Source organism: Lissotriton helveticus, chromosome 4_1, assembly GCF_964261635.1.
Source record: "Lissotriton helveticus chromosome 4_1, aLisHel1.1, whole genome shotgun sequence".
Lineage (NCBI taxonomy): Eukaryota > Metazoa > Chordata > Amphibia > Caudata > Salamandridae > Lissotriton > Lissotriton helveticus.
Genome location: NC_136063.1, coordinates 1,038,355,881 through 1,038,372,503, shown reverse-complemented (window position 1 = coordinate 1,038,372,503; position 16,623 = coordinate 1,038,355,881). Strand labels below are relative to the sequence as shown.

Sequence of the window (16,623 nt, the reverse complement as noted above, 5' to 3'; positions counted from 1 at the left end):
CGGCCCGCCTCCAGGCCCGGCTACGGACACTTCGGCGGAGCCGCCATTGTCGAAACCGAAAGTGAAACCATCGGTGTCGACAAGACCGAAAGTGGTTGAGACGCAATCGAAACCGAAGACGTCTGCTCCTCTGTCGACACCCTCGTCTTCCGAGGTGTCTGGACAACCCAAGCCGAAGAAAGCTATCGACCCGGTGAAGTTGGGCAAAGGCACCGAGCCGAAGGTGGTCAAGGGCATCAAGCCGGAGTCAAGCAAGAGCGTCGAGCCGAAGTCCAAAAAGGGCGTCGGGCCGAGGTTAAGCAAGGGCGTCGAGCCGACGACTGGGGCACCAAAACCAGTCATCCAGGCCGCCGAACCGACACAGCCGGCGTCGACGTCTGCTGCCACGGAAGGAGGGTGTAGCGCCCCTAAGAAGGATGCTCCTACGCCTCGGCCGGAAAAGCCCAAGCCATCGACTCTCAAGTCTTCCCATGTTAGTGGATCGAGATCGTCTGTCGGGTCGACGAAGCCGTCCGCTTCCTTTACGAAGCAGGTCTCGGACTCCCTAAAACGCATCAGGGACAAGGCTTCGGCGAAAAAATCAATGACACCTTCCGCCCCGAAGCAATCGGTCCCAACGCCAAAGTCTTCGACGCCAATCCTCTTCACGTTGCCGCCGAAAGTGGCACCGAAGGCCTTCGCACCACGATCGGTGACCAAACCGCACTTGCAGGGATCTGCGGGGTCGAAGCCAGCTCACCCGGCTGGGGGCTTGACGCATCGACCACCCTTGGTGGAGGAGCAGTCCGAGCATTTCATCGATGCCGACACCGGGAAGCTTACGCTTTACAAAAGAAAGATCACGGCGGCACAGCCCTTGGAGTCATACACGGTTCCTCTAAAGCGCAAGAAGCCCGATTCAGATTCACCTGTGTTGGTCGAGCCACTGGTTCCTCGGACTGCACGACTTGCCACACCCTCACCCGTTTATTCTGACATGGAGGATGCTGGGGATGAGGACGAGGAATACAACTTTCCTGCCAACACGGATCCTGATGAACAACAGGACTCATGGGTGGGGGCAGGAGACCAAGGGGATCAGCAGACTGCCCATGACCCTCAGGTGTACAACGTCAAGACCTCTCCCACTGAGGATTCTGCGGCATTTAATGCCTTAGTTGAAAGGGCGGCCAAAAACCACGACGTGGAGCTCCACGCTGATCCTGTGGAGGTGGACTTCCTCTTTGACACTTTTTCTTCAGCTGAAAAGACTGTAAAGACTCTCCCAATGCTGAAGGGGGTCCTAAAACATGCTGCGGACATTTTTAAGGAACCCACGCGGTCAAGGGTAGTCAACCCTAGAATTGAAAAAAATACAGGCCGGCACCTGGCGATCCTACCTACATCAAGGGCCAGTTGCCATTGGACTCTCTGGTCATTTCTAATGCCCGCAAAAGGGCGAATTCGCAAACCACTGGTGAAGCTCCTCCCCCGGACAAGAAATCCAAAGTGTTGGAGGCATCAGGAAAGAGTAGCAGCTCAGGCGGCCAATATCTGGCGTCTCTCTAACAAGCAGGCACTCTTGGCTAGATACGACAGGGCACACTACGACACACTAGAGACCCTGTTGCAACATCTACCTGACCAATATAAAGAGGCAGCGCAGATGCTTATCCAGGAGGTGAAACTCGTCTCCAACGCTTCCATTAAGTGTGCCCTAGACGTTGCGGACACTGCAGCCAGGGCAATTAACACCAGTGTGATGTTGAGACGTCAGGCATGGCTCAGAATCTCCGGGTTTAAGCAGGAGATACAGACCACCATCCTCAACCAGCCGGTAAACCCTGACAGATTATTTGGTCCTGAGGTGGATACCACCCTGGAAAAAATAAAGAAGGATACCGAGACTGCCAAGTCCATGGGAGCTCTCCAGTCCCAACAGTTTAGAGGGAGCACTTTTCGTCGCTCAGGCAATAGAGGTGTTTACAGAGGCCAAATGTCCCAGCAAACGCAATTCAACAAAGGTGGGGCGCAATCCTCTTACACCAAGCAAAATAGAGGAGGATACCGGGGCAACAGCGCCAAGGGCAGAGGTCGAGGTAACAACAACTCCCGCTCCTCCGCCACCAACAAACAGTGACGCCCTGTCACTGCCCCCGACCATACTACACCTGTCGGGCGGAGACTCCAGCGGTTCCTGCCAGTCTGGAAATCCATCACCACAGACAGGTGGGTCAGAAAACTTATCCAGTTCGGTTATTGTCTGGAGTTAACATCCACTCCACCCAACATGCCACCAAAACACCGTCCTTTGTCCGCGGAGCATTTGCACTTATTGCAGCAGGAGGTACTCGTCATGCTGCAAAAAGGGGCAATCGAGCTTGTGCCGGTGGAGGAAGAAGGCACAGGAGTGTACTCCCTGTACTTCTTAATCCCGAAGAAGGACGGGTCCCTCAGACCCATACTGGACCTCAGACCCCTAAATCAGTACATACTATCAGAACACTTTCATATGCTCACACTGCAGCAGGTTCTCCCGTTGCTCAATCGGGGGGACTTCCTCGCAACCTTGGATCTCAAGGATGCCTATTTCCACATTCCACTGCATCCATCACACAGAACATACCTCAGGTTCACCATTCAGGGTCACCATTATCAGTTCAAGGTCCTCCCTTTCGGGGTGACCACTGCGCCATGGGTGTTCACGAAATGCCTGGCGACGGTGGCGGCGCACCTCAGACGGCAGAACGTTCACGTTTACCCTTATCTGGACGACTGGCTTGTCCAAGCAAAGTCGGCCCAGCAGTGCGCCGCCAACATGTCCCACACCATTCACCTTCTTCACGATCTGGGATTCTCACTAAATTACCCAAAGTCGCACCTTCAGCCTGCCCATGTGCGGCAGTACCTGGGCGCAACTATAAACACTCTGGCAGCCACGGCTCAGCCGAATCCTGTGAGAATCAACAGCATTCAGTCGCTGATCCGGAAGTTCAGACCGCAACACTCGCTTCCAGCGAGAGTGTTCATGCAGTTGATAGGCATGATGGCCTCCTGCATCTTCATAGTCCCGCACGCGAGGCTACATATGCGTCCGCTCCAATAATGCTCATCAGTGGACTCAGGCTCAGGGACAGTTGAACGACCTAGTGTTGGTGACCGGTCGGGCATACAGCTCTCTGCATTGGTGGAATCCACACAACCTTTGCAAGGGCCGACCGTTTCAGGAGCCTGTGCCACAGATTACCCTGACGATGGACGCATCTCTCCAGGGATGGGGAGCTCATGTACTCCACTACACTGTGCAGGGACTATGGACTACGCAGCAGAAGAAGATGCACATCAACTACCTAGAACTGATGGCAATCTTCATGGCATTGAAGGCATTGAAGGTACATCTGTGCAACAAAGTCGTGTTGATCCGGACGGACAACATGACGGCCATGTACTACATTCAAAAGCAGGGAGGAACGCACTCCCCACAGTAGTCTCATCTGGCTCAGGGCATGTGGAAGTGGGCCATTCAGAGGAACATCTTCCTCATGGCGGAACACCTCCCGGGCAAGGACAATCAGATGGTGGATCTGCTCAGCAGATACAGCCACCAAATGCACAAGTGGGAGATACACCCATCGGTACTCCGCCCGTACTTCCAACAGTGGGGTCATCCAGAGATAGACCTGTTTGCCACAAAGGAAAACGCAAAATGCCAAAGCTTTGCCGCCAGGTTTCCTCACCCACAGTCGCAGGGCAATGCGAAATGGGTGAACTGGTCAGGCAGATTTGCGTACGCTTTTCCCCCAGCACCTCTCATACCGCTGGTGGCACGAAAGCTAAAGCAACACTCGATGACACTCATTCTAGTTGCTCCAACGTGGGCACGCCAACCATGGTACTCCACGTTTCTGGAACTCTCCGTGGTACCGCATCAAAGGCTGCACCTCACACCCAGGCTTTTGACGCAGAGCCGTGGCGACATTCAGCATCCAGACCCGCAACAGCTCAACCTGGCGATCTGGCTCCTGAAGTCTTAGAGTTTGGCTACCTTGACTTGCCTCCTGAATGCATGGATATGATACGGGAGGCTAGAAAGCCCACCACCAGGGCCTGCTATGCAGCGAAATGGAAGCGGTTTGTCATTTACTGTACTGAACACAACATCAACCCGCTAGATGCATCCATTCCCAACATCATCTGTTATTTGTTACATCTTTACAAATGCAATCTAGCATACGCTTCCATTCGGATACACTTATCCGCCATAGCGGCTTATCTCCAAAACAGGCAGCATCTCTCCGTTTTCAGGGTGCCTGCCATTAAAGCCTTCCTAGAAGGACTTAAACGGGTCATCCCTCCCAGGACCCCTCCAGCTCCTGTGTGGAACCTCAATGTGGTCCTCACCAGGTTGATGGGCCCACCTTTTGAGCCTCTACATTCCTGTGAGATTCAGTTCTTAACATGGAAAGTGGCGTTTCTCATTGCCATTACGTCTCTGCGACGTGTTAGTGAGCTACAGGCGCTCACTGTACAGGAGCCATTCATACAAATTCACTCCAACAGGGTGGTGCTGCGCACTAACCCTAAATTTCTTCCTAAAGTGGTTTCACAGTTCCATGTCAATCGGACCATTGAGCTGCCTGCGTTCTTTCAAAACCCATAGACAGTGGCAGAAAGAATGCTCCACACTCTTGATGTCAAACGAGCTTTGATGTATTACATCGATAGGACAAAGGATTTTAGGAAGACACAACAACTCTTTGTTGCCTTTTCAGCCCAGCACAAAGGCAACCCCATTTCCAAAGCAGGTATAGCCAGGTGGATCGTTAAGTGTATTCAGATTTGCTATCACAAGGCTAAGCGCACTTTAACGGTCCCCCCCAGAGCCCACTCCACGCGCAAGTTGGGGGCCTCTATGGCTTTCCTTGGTAATATCCCTTTGGAAGACATTTGTAGAGCAGCCACATGGTCTACCCCACTCACATTTACTAAACACTACTGTGTAGATGTGCACTCCAAGCAGCTGTGTGGCAGGCTGTTCTAAAGACACTTTTTCAGACATCTGCAGCTGGCACAGGCGGCCGCCGTTAATGGAGGGACTGCTATTTATTCTATGCTATAGATATGAATTCAGCAGCCCACATGCCTCGAACTGAATATGCTACTTACCAGTATGCATCTGTTCTTGGCATGTAGGGCTGCTGACATTCATATCGCCCGCCCTCCTCCCCGGCGCCTGTAGCGGCTGCAGAATTTACACTTACTCTTTGCATGGTCATCGCTCACACTGTTACACTCCATTTTCGCCACAATGGCTAAAAACAATCTGGGGATGGAGTCGATGCGCACTGTAGTCCAGGGGAGGAGCCACCTATCTCGTGATACTTCGAAGACTCTCTTCCAGGACAACAATGTGCAATCATCCGGACCCAACACTAGGCGGCGATCTATGCTATAGATATGAATGTCAGCAGCCCTACATGCCAAGAACAGATGCATACTGGTAAGTAGCATATTCATTTCCTTCCGTAGGAATCCATTGTATGGTTTTCACCAGAAAAGTTTCCAAGTGTTGATTTTCAAAAACTACAAATATTCCTTAAAAATCGCCTGTATGACTTAAACGCATTCTTTTAATTGTTTTTAGGAGATGCACCAGGGCTGGATCTAGCATCCAACCCTGAGTAAGCAAAAGTAACGATAACACTACTTACCTGCTAAGTGAGTCCAACGTGCTGTATCGGAGAACTTCCGGCACGTGAGAGTTCAGGATTCAAACGATAAACATCTCAAAAACAAACTAGCAGATAGTCAGTGTAGACGAGCAGAATAACATGGTTAGTGTTGCTAGGCGCCGTAGGGGAAACGAGCAAGAGGAACGGATTATTCCTCAGACGTGGTGATGTCTAGGCGAGTCTGCCAGGACACCTCACCCACGGGCCACTGTGTTCCTGTTTACGGACGTTATTCTGGACTCGCTGAGACGACCGAAGCCCACCTATTTGTCTTGGGCCCAGCCGGGTCAGAATTATCACCAGCTGAGCGACGACCACACAATTATCAGTCTTCTGTATTCAGCCCTGAGGAAGTCGCGGAAAATTTGTTCCACATGCGACGAAACACGTGTCAGCTGGTTTGCTTGAAAAATTAAAAGACTGAATATTTCTAGACTTTTCAGAAGATGATTTTTGTATCTGTTGGCTTTCATATTGTACTACATGTGTTTTTACTGACACACTGTTTACATAATATGTGTGCATAGGTCGATGATCAATGTTGTAGTGTTAGGGTTTTTTCCCCACACTCAATTGGGGGTAATAGGGCTTATCCCCTTGCCTAGTTGCACCATATTGATCTTATTCCCCTTTAGACTGCTGCGTCTATTAAGCTGAGTGCCTAGAAATTTCCCTGGCCACTAAAAAGCCTTTTCTAGATTGTGGTACCTGCTAAGTGAATTTTCTCTCATAGGATAACATTGGTGATTCTATGTGAAAAAGTTTGTGTCATCTTTTAAAATACAATAATATTCCTTAAAAAACACTACTGTAACCAAAATGCTTATACTTAACTGTTTACAGGAGATTTCCCAGGACTGAATCCAGGATCCAGTCCTGTGGTTAGAAAAGTAATTCATAAAGTAACTAATTGCATTTATCTAGAAATTCCCATTGAGGTCAATGTTGCATTGTGTTTGAAATTGTGTTGCCTATTGCAACAGCTGTAACTATTGTAACCAAAAAGTCTATTGCCTATTTGAAAAGTATTTAACTAAAGTAACTCATTCTGAGAAAGTATATTTTGATAACCTTGTTGGTTCTAAAATAAAACTATATATTTTGATGCAAAACAATTAGCCTAGAGTTCAGTTCTTGATTGTTTGAGCAAAAAACAACAAGTGATGGACTGAATGTGGATCAATGTCACACACTCCCCCAGTCAAAAGATCTGGGCCCAAATCCATCGTTTTTTTGCACTCCACACCACCCTGGGTCAGATAATGGCTTTATGCAAATCAGCTCTGACCCTGTTGCCCCATGGGAACAGTCCAGTCCGAACTACAACAGCCATATCTTTCCCAGACCGGAATCAAGCATCCGAGGACCGGACCGGTTTCGAGGTAACACCTCTCTTCAGCCCGGCTAGCTTGACTCCAAGTGGTGTGGAGTGCCTGGGACCCACGTCTGGGCATCCCCAGCGCACTTAGGGCGGCAATTGCAAAAAACAACAAGTGATGGACTGAATGTGGATCAATGTGTCACACTCCCCCAGTCAAAAGATCTGGGCCCAAATCCATCGTTTTTTTGCACTCCACACCACCCTGGGTCAGATAATGGCTTTATGCAAATCAGCTCTGACCCTGTTGCCCCATGGGAACAGTCCAGTCCGAACTACAACAGCCATATCTTTCCCAGACCGGAATCAAGCATCCGAGGACCGGACCGGTTTCGAGGTAACACCTCTCTTCAGCCCGGCTAGCTTGACTCCAAGTGGTGTGGAGTGCCTGGGACCCACGTCTGGGCATCCCCAGCGCACTTAGGGCGGCAATTGCAAAAAACAACAAGTGATGGACTGAATGTGGATCAATGTCACACACTCCCCCAGTCAAAAGATCTGGGCCCAAATCCATCGTTTTTTTGCACTCCACACCACCCTGGGTCAGATAATGGCTTTATGCAAATCAGCTCTGACCCTGTTGATTGTTTGAGACCATTTGCTGAGTGTGTACAACAAATGCTTTACACTGTCCTCTGATACTGCCTTACTGCTTGACCAAGCTACCATTTTAGAGAGTAAGGTTATATCTAACTTTAGCCTCTGCCAAACCTCTGGGAAATGTGAACTCTATGCACATTGTACCTTACTTTGGTCCAGTATCTATAGAGCCACTTTCCTACATGGGGGGGGGGGAGAGACTGTATCTATAGAGCCACTTTCCTACATGGGGGGGGAGAGACTCGCCTAACCAGGGATAGGCTCATGCCCCCCTCCAACTAGAGGGTGACATAATAGGGGGTGTACCCACCCCAGGTAAGGCAACAATTGGTCCCTGCCTTTTACCTACCTGTAACGCCCCTAAATCTAGTATTTAGAGGCACCCCTGAACCTTGCTTCCTCAGACAAGAACCTGCTACAAGAACAAGAAGAAGAAGGACTGAACAGTTGTGCAGCAGCTAACAAGAGGAAGACTCCCACTGGCTCGGGCCCAGCCCTAGCGGCCTGTCTCCTCTCGAACCTGCTCCTGCGAAATCCCGGTGTGTCTTGCTGCCAGCAACCTCAAAAACCCCAGAGGACCTGCCTACCTTCAATTACAAAGACTCTGTCTCCCGTGATCACTGGATTTGTTCATCTGCAACCTCTGGCCCCGATGAACACCATGGATCCGCTCCACTCTGCACCCGCCGTCCATGAGCCGAGCCCTATGTGGCCAACACCACAAGGAGGTCACCCCGGCGATCCTGACCCAAGGTCTGGATACTCCTGACCTGCCTCAAGCCTCCAACCGACGCCTGTAGCCTAAATCCAGAAGGACCCCCTAACTGCGACCAGGAGCTGGTAAGAAGATCAGACCCCAAAAAAGCACCCCTTAACCCGACGCCCCACGGCCTTGTGTGCCCAAACCGACGGTGCCTAACCAACCCCTAACTTCCCAACTTACCTCTCGAAGTGGCCGTCGCACCCAGTTGACCTTCTTCCCAGAGCTTGCAGTGCCTTTCCAAACCGGAGGTTCCCCATTGATACCAACAGGGCGCCTGATGCCGAAACAGCACCCTGCCGCCCTAGTGCCGCTGAGGGTATACCTTTGGTGCTACTTTGTTTCCCCATTTGCCGTGAGCTATAGTCCAAGAGCTTTGCTCCCTCAACCCTGTGGCCTGCTTGCCAGCAGCCTCCAACCGGAGGCCCTCTATCCCCCATTGGATAACATTGGGCCTCAGCACTCTGCACCCGGCCGCCCTAGTGCCGCTGAGGGTGTAATAAGAGTGCATCCTTGACCTTGGGGGAACCCTTATTCTAACCCCAGAAGTTCAACTCCAAAGACCGATTACTTACCTCGTAACCATTAACCTAATTTCTCTCCATAGGAACCTATTGACTGTTTTTCTCAGAAAAATGTTCCAAGAGTGGAGTTGATTTGTATTGAAACCTGAAAAATAACAATTGTGCAAAACTGACTTTACTTAACTTTTCTCTAGGAAATGTCCCAGTGTGATATTTAGGCATCTCACACGGAGTAGAAAAAGTAGTCTCAATAGTAATGTAAAAGTAACTTACCTGTAATTTTCATTGCAAAGTATATGTACAGCATTTCACAGTTTTGCATTACCAGTAATTCAAACTGTAACCATTTCAGAGAACATTTACAATTGCATTCCAAACTGTATATTTACTGCAAAGTACTTATCAACTTACCTGTGCCAGGCTTGCTTGGTTTTAGATAATAAAATAATTAAAAAAATATATTTATACAAAAACAATTGGTCTGAAGTTCAGTCTTTGAGTGTGTGAATTCATTTGCTGACTGAATGTGTACAACAAATGCTTAACACTGTCCTCTGATACTGCCATACTGCTCGACCACACTACCACAAATGGAGAGTGAGGTGCTATCTTACTTCACCTCTGCCTACCTTTGGGGTTCCACTGGACTCCGTGCACACTATCCCTCACTTTAGTATAGTATATACAGAGCCAGCTTCCTACAATATTGGAATGTCTTACTGTCCTGTTTGGGGATTAGTCTGATCACATATCTTTTAAATAAATTGGGACATAGTCAAACAAAGCAGCTGGAACTTAGTTAGTTACTTCCTCAGTTGGTTGATCGGAACAGATTATCTCTGGTTAAACATACTTTGCTCCTTTCTGCTCAATTTTAAGTATCTTGCCCTCTGCTTTACCATGTCAGATGCATCACTAGTTTGCCTTATGTGAAAAATGCTTGTGTTCCACCCGGTGTGAATCTAACCAAAGTTTGGCACTCTGATGCACCATACTTGAAGGGTAAGAAAAAAGCACTTACTCGCATACCCTTGTCTTTGCTTCTTTATTTGTTTTCCTAACGAAGATTTAGTCTGTTGATTTTGCATTACTTCTTAATTCTTCTACATTTTTGCCTTTATCATATTGCCTTGTTTTGTATTGTGTGGTTCAGTACTTCAGTTCTACTGCTCGTAGTTTGGCTTTTGCCTAAATAAATTATTTTGTATTTGCGAGTTTGCAAGCTGGAATTACATTGGCAGAACAATTGAAATAATACATAGGCAGCCTGTTAAATAGACTATTGCTTTTTGTTGCCAATTGAATGTATACAAATATATATGAAGTGATTTGTCGATGTACATTTCGTTAGGTGCTTTGGAGCTTGCTGATGTCTCTTCGGAGCTCCCCGGTTTGAAGTGGATGCCAGGGATGACCCAGTGGAAGGTAATTAAGTGATATATTTCGACTTGTTTGTATAGCTTATCTGAAAACTTGACTAGTGGTGATGGAATCTACTATTGAGGCCTCAAATCGTTTTCCTACTGCTCCAGAGGAACACCCATTTTGTATCCTTTGATTTCCAGAGGTATGATACCCATTTATTTATTTATTTATTTTGAGAGTTTTATATAGCGCGAACAAGATCTTTGCAGATATCAGAGTGCTTTACAACAAGGGGGTAGTAAAAACAAGAGAGCAATTAACAGGCTTTTGAGCGACCTATAGTTGAGGTAGTAAATGAGTAGTAAAAATAAGGTAGATAAAAGAGGGAGCATAAACAATCAGTTAAACAATAATACAAATAGTCAATCTGATAAGCAAGTATTACAAATAGTCAGGAGTCTCAAAAAGTTCCAAAGTTAGGTACATGTTCAGTTGAATTTAGCCATGAGGATAGCTTTTACTTCTTTCTTAAAGAATGTAGTGGAGGTGATAAGTCTGGTTTCTGGAGGGAATGAATTCCAGATCCTGGGTGCCATTCCTGAGAAGGAGCGCTTATATGTTTTTTCCTTCCGGAATCTACGAGGTTTCAGAAGGAGATTCTTTGAACTTCTAGTGGATCTTGAGCCACCAGAAATTGTCAGCTTCTGAGTAAGGTAACCGGGGGAGCTGTGGTGTATAGCCCTTTGAGTCATGCATGCAATTTTCAGATGTATTCTGGCCTCAAAAGGCAGCCAGTTCGAGGATTTTAGGTCAGGGAAAATATGTGAGTATTTTTTTGATCCAGTGAGAAGTCTCGCTGCAGAGTTCAAAGAGGCTCTCAGGGGTGCAGTTGTAGATAGGGGGAGTCCGCAGAGGGCAACGCTACCGTAGTCTAAGCGCGGCATGACTAGGGCTTGTACTGCAGTTTGGAAGTCCTTGGCTGAGAGGAAGGGTTTAAGTTTCCTCAGGGTATTGATTTGGAAATTAGCTCCCTTAGTTACGTTGCTGATATGCCGTTGCATGTTGAGATTGGTGTCAAGTGTTATGCCTAAAGATTTCGCTGAGTCCACGATGGTAGGTTGGACATTGAGTGCAGTTAGGTGCTTAAGCCAGGTTTGAGAGGTGGAGCTTTTCGCAGGAGGTGAGATCAGCAGGAATTCAGTTTTCAGGGCATTGAGTTTGAGGTGATTATCGGCAAGCCATGATTGTGTGTTTCTGAGCGTTGAGTTAAGAAGTTTGATGTCATTGAGGGATTGTAATTTCAGGTATAGTTGGGTGTCGTCTGCGTACATGTGAAAGTGTACATTAGATGCTTGTAGCAGGGTGGTGAGAGGTTCCATGACCAGGTTGAACAATGTTGGAGAAAGGGAAGATCCTTGTGGGACGCCTAGTGTTACAGGCACTGGTGGGGACATCAGGTTGTTGCTCTTGAATTTCTGAGACCGGTTATGTAGGAAGGAAGTGAACCATTTGAGAACTGTCCCAGATAGGCCCATTCTGGTATTTAACAACTCGAGTAAGTTCTCGTGTTTGACTGTGTCAAATGCTGAGGACAGATCAAGAAGGATGAGGAGGCAGGTATCTTTTTAATCAAGGATTTGGAGGGCGTCGTCAATTGTGTGTAATAGCAGTCTCAGTACTGTGCCCTGCTCGGAAGCCTGATTGATGAGCGTTGAGGAGGTCAAACTTTTCAATGTGTTTCGTTAGTTGGAGTTGTACGCATTTTTCCAACAATTTGGCAAGGGTGGGAATGTTGGTAATAGGACGGTAATTGTTTAAGTCAGAAGGGTCAGCTGTTGGTTTCTTGAGTATAGGTGTGACTTGTCCAACTTTGAGGGAGTCGGGGATGTGACCTTGCTGAAGTGAGCTATTGATAATTTTGGTCCATAGTGGGAGGAGAATTGGGATGAAGTCCTTTACAGCGTTAGCAGGAAGGGGGTCTGTGAGGTGATTGGAAGGTTTCAATGTGGTGAGCAGTTTGTTAATTGTATCTTCAGAGTAGGTATCAAAGGATGACCATGCAGCATTGTTCTTTGGTTCAGTGGATGTTATGCTGTGGGGGTTGGAGTAAATGTTTGTCATTGAGGAGATCTTTCCTTATCAGTCTTTAGATTGAAGAAAGCAGAGATGTCTTCACAGGATGGTATATCACCTATTGTGCTATGTGATAGTTGGGGTTGTTCCTTGGATTGTGTATTGATTAGTTCAAACAGGTTTCTTGGTCGGTTTTTTGCTTGGTTGAGCTGGAGGCTGAAGAAATCTGATTTTGTGCGCTTGATTTTCCTGAAGTATGTATTTCTCTTTTCCTTCAGAGTTTTAAGGCTTAGTGCAGAAGGGGCTGATCTCCAGGTGCGCTCTGCCATGCGCATGGCCCGTCTATCTTCGTTGAGTCTACCATCATACCATGGGTTGGATTTTTTAGTGGAGACTCTTTTCAGTTGCAAAGTGGCGGCTTCATTGATTATAGAAGTCATAGAGTTGAGGTAGTGTTCGGTCAAAGATTGAACGTCCAGAGCACCGTTAGGGGGGGAAGGAGGAGATTGCAGCTATGAGAAGGTAAAAAGTTTGGATTGAGATTCTTCAGGTCCCTTTTCCAGACTTTGGATTTGGTGGGTTGAACCGGGTTAAGTTTAACTTTTTCATTGATGAAGAATGTGATAATGTGGTGGTCTGACCAGTCACAGGGTTGGATTGATCCAAGTTGGGTAGAGTTTTCTTTAGAAATGATAAGGTCGAGGATAGAGCCTTTATCATGTGTCGGGCTGTTGCAGATTTGGGTGAGGTCAAGAGCGTTGAGGTAATTTTTTAGGCTATTTACCACCGCGTCATTGTGATCATTCCAGTGGAGATTGAAGTCACCAAGGAAAATTTGAGTGTGTTGCCGACCGGAATTGGATGAAATTGTGTCCATGAGTTGTTGGGTGAAGATGAGGTTGTCCCCAGGTGGATGGTAGATGATGTGTAGAGAGCATATAGGTTTGCTCTCGATGATGACATCTAGGCAGAAGTATTCACATGAGGTGAGAGATGGGGAGCTGGCTCTAGTAACTGAGAGGTTGCTTCTAAAAATACATGCGATTCCACCGCCTGATTTGCTAGGCCTGTCAAGTCTAATGATGTGGTAGTTGGGGAGAACTAGAATATCCATGATGGGTGTAGAAGATTCAGTTAACCAAGTTTCAGTCAGAATGATTAGATCAATGTCCAGTGAAATAATGAGATCAGCGACGTCTGAGGAGTGTCTAGGGGCCGACCTGCAGTTGAGAAGTATGCATTTGAGCCTTGGGGTGTAGGGGGTGGTGGAGGGTTCTAGAGTGAGGGGGACTTTTTTAAGGTTATTTGGGACGGAGCCTCTGTTGTTTTGAGTGGGGAGCCTAAGGGCGTTAGGGTGAATCCTGGGGATGGAAAGGTGTGTGGTGGCTAGGTTGGTTTGGGTAACTGGGTCATATGAGCGGAGGAGGGTGTGTATGTCGTGGTCCGAAAGAGGATTGATGGTGCGACAGGAGCGGTTGATGGGATTACGAGCGGGGATAGAGGTCCAGTGTCGGAAGTTTTGTGTGAGAGGGTGAGAAGGATCAGTGGGGGATTTGTTAGGGGGGGGAAGTGGTAGTAGGTAGGGGGTGTCTGGGTTCTTTGAAGAGTAACTGTTTGAGGGTGTGGAGATCTCCTTTGACTTGGAGGAGGGTGGACATAATCATGTCTAGCGTGGGATTGGGAGTGAGTTGGGACTGGGTACTATGCATATGTACTAACCCATGCATTAGGGTTAAATGCATTGCTGTTTCCACTGGGGCCTTCCGTGTATTTGTTGCGACGCATATTTGGAAAATAATTTTTATCAGTAGTCAAATACTGTTTTTCTAATTTTAGGTACTGCAGAGTGCCTGGCCTATTACTTTGAAATGCTTTGAAGGAACTTGAAGGATCTTTAGTGTTAAAACTTTGGCCAGAGTAAAGAGCACTAACAAAGCAAATTGTTTTGGCTACTGAATCGCTGCAAGTTTCATAAAGCTTCACTAATGCACTCTCCTGGTATGACCGCCATCAACATAAGCTTCCTTTAAGCACATTACTGAGATAAGGAAGGCTCTTTCACATGCAAAATAGTCTAATCGCTCTCAACCATTGAAGCTTTCTTTGTCTGTCAAGATCTTATATTTTTTGTGATTTCAAGTGTAAACAATGGTAAGACACCTGAAATGCAGGAGTAATGTTGAGACCCCCACGGGTGAGTAGCGCACTTACAATTCCCTGATTTATTGATTGATTGAATGTTGGGGTGGAAATGATTGATAAACACCTTCAAGGAATGGGAGATTTTTGCTATTGTCGTGTACACGTTTTGCTGAGGCAAATTTTCATTCCCATATTCAGTTGTGGAGTTTCAGTTTGTCATAAAGAGTTAATTTTGTAGGCATATGCTGAATTACTGCAGAGCGCTTCTCGACCCAGGGACATCTGGGCCCCCTTGACAATTTATTTATTGGCAAACCCGCGTGACTCGGTACAGGCGAACATAGCCACACCTCCGCGCTAACAAGTCAGAGGTATACGTATTGTAACTGAAACTGAGCAGGGAGGGGACACAGGATAAGGACTGTGTACTACCTGTTAATAGAGGGTATGCTATCAAATTTGCAAGGTAAACCATGGTAATGATGTGATGTATATGTGTATTGGAAATGGGATCCCGTAACTTGAAATTAAAGGAACTGATCTACCTCTGGAACTTTGGCCGAGATAATGATATGCTCTGATATGATATACGTAGTCTTTAGATTGAAGAAAGCAGAGATGTCTTCACAGGATGGTATATCACCTATTGTGCTATGTGATAGTTGGGGTTGTTCCTTGGATTGTGTATTGATTAGTTCAAACAGGTTTCTTGGTCGGTTTTTTGCTTGGTTGAGCTGGAGGCTGAAGAAATCTGATTTTGTGCGCTTGATTTTCCTGAAGTATGTATTTCTCTTTTCCTTCAGAGTTTTAAGGCTTAGTGCAGAAGGGGCTGATCTCCAGGTGCGCTCTGCCATGCGCATGGCCCGTCTATCTTCGTTGAGTCTACCATCATACCATGGGTTGGATTTTTTAGTGGAGACTCTTTTCAGTTGCAAAGTGGCGGCTTCATTGATTATAGAAGTCATAGAGTTGAGGTAGTGTTCGGTCAAAGATTGAACGTCCAGAGCACCGTTAGGGGGGGAAGGAGGAGATTGCAGCTATGAGAAGGTAAAAAGTTTGGATTGAGATTCTTCAGGTCCCTTTTCCAGACTTTGGATTTGGTGGGTTGAACCGGGTTAAGTTTAACTTTTTCATTGATGAAGAATGTGATAATGTGGTGGTCTGACCAGTCACAGGGTTGGATTGATCCAAGTTGGGTAGAGTTTTCTTTAGAAATGATAAGGTCGAGGATAGAGCCTTTATCATGTGTCGGGCTGTTGCAGATTTGGGTGAGGTCAAGAGCGTTGAGGTAATTTTTTAGGCTATTTACCACCGCGTCATTGTGATCATTCCAGTGGAGATTGAAGTCACCAAGGAAAATTTGAGTGTGTTGCCGACCGGAATTGGATGAAATTGTGTCCATGAGTTGTTGGGTGAAGATGAGGTTGTCCCCAGGTGGATGGTAGATGATGTGTAGAGAGCATATAGGTTTGCTCTCGATGATGACATCTAGGCAGAAGTATTCACATGAGGTGAGAGATGGGGAGCTGGCTCTAGTAACTGAGAGGTTGCTTCTAAAAATACATGCGATTCCACCGCCTGATTTGCTAGGCCTGTCAAGTCTAATGATGTGGTAGTTGGGGAGAACTAGAATATCCATGATGGGTGTAGAAGATTCAGTTAACCAAGTTTCAGTCAGAATGATTAGATCAATGTCCAGTGAAATAATGAGATCAGCGACGTCTGAGGAGTGTCTAGGGGCCGACCTGCAGTTGAGAAGTATGCATTTGAGCCTTGGGGTGTAGGGGGTGGTGGAGGGTTCTAGAGTGAGGGGGACTTTTTTAAGGTTATTTGGGACGGAGCCTCTGTTGTTTTGAGTGGGGAGCCTAAGGGCGTTAGGGTGAATCCTGGGGATGGAAAGGTGTGTGGTGGCTAGGTTGGTTTGGGTAACTGGGTCATATGAGCGGAGGAGGGTGTGTATGTCGTGGTCCGAAAGAGGATTGATGGTGCGACAGGAGCGGTTGATGGGATTACGAGCGGGGATAGAGGTCCAGTGTCGGAAGTTTTGTGTGAGAGGGTGAGAAGGATCAG

The 16,623-nt window shown here is 47.2% G+C and overlaps 1 protein-coding gene across 1 annotated transcript in view; it reads left to right on the top strand.

The window, feature by feature from the left end:
* Positions 1-16,623, top strand: part of NSUN2 (NOP2/Sun RNA methyltransferase 2) — a 506,360-nt gene that overhangs the window by 134,442 nt on the left and 355,295 nt on the right. The window contains exon 10 of the mRNA XM_078687631.1: positions 10,325-10,398. Coding sequence (XP_078543757.1) covers positions 10,325-10,398 — 74 coding nt within the window. The remainder of the gene's footprint in view (positions 1-10,324; positions 10,399-16,623) is intronic.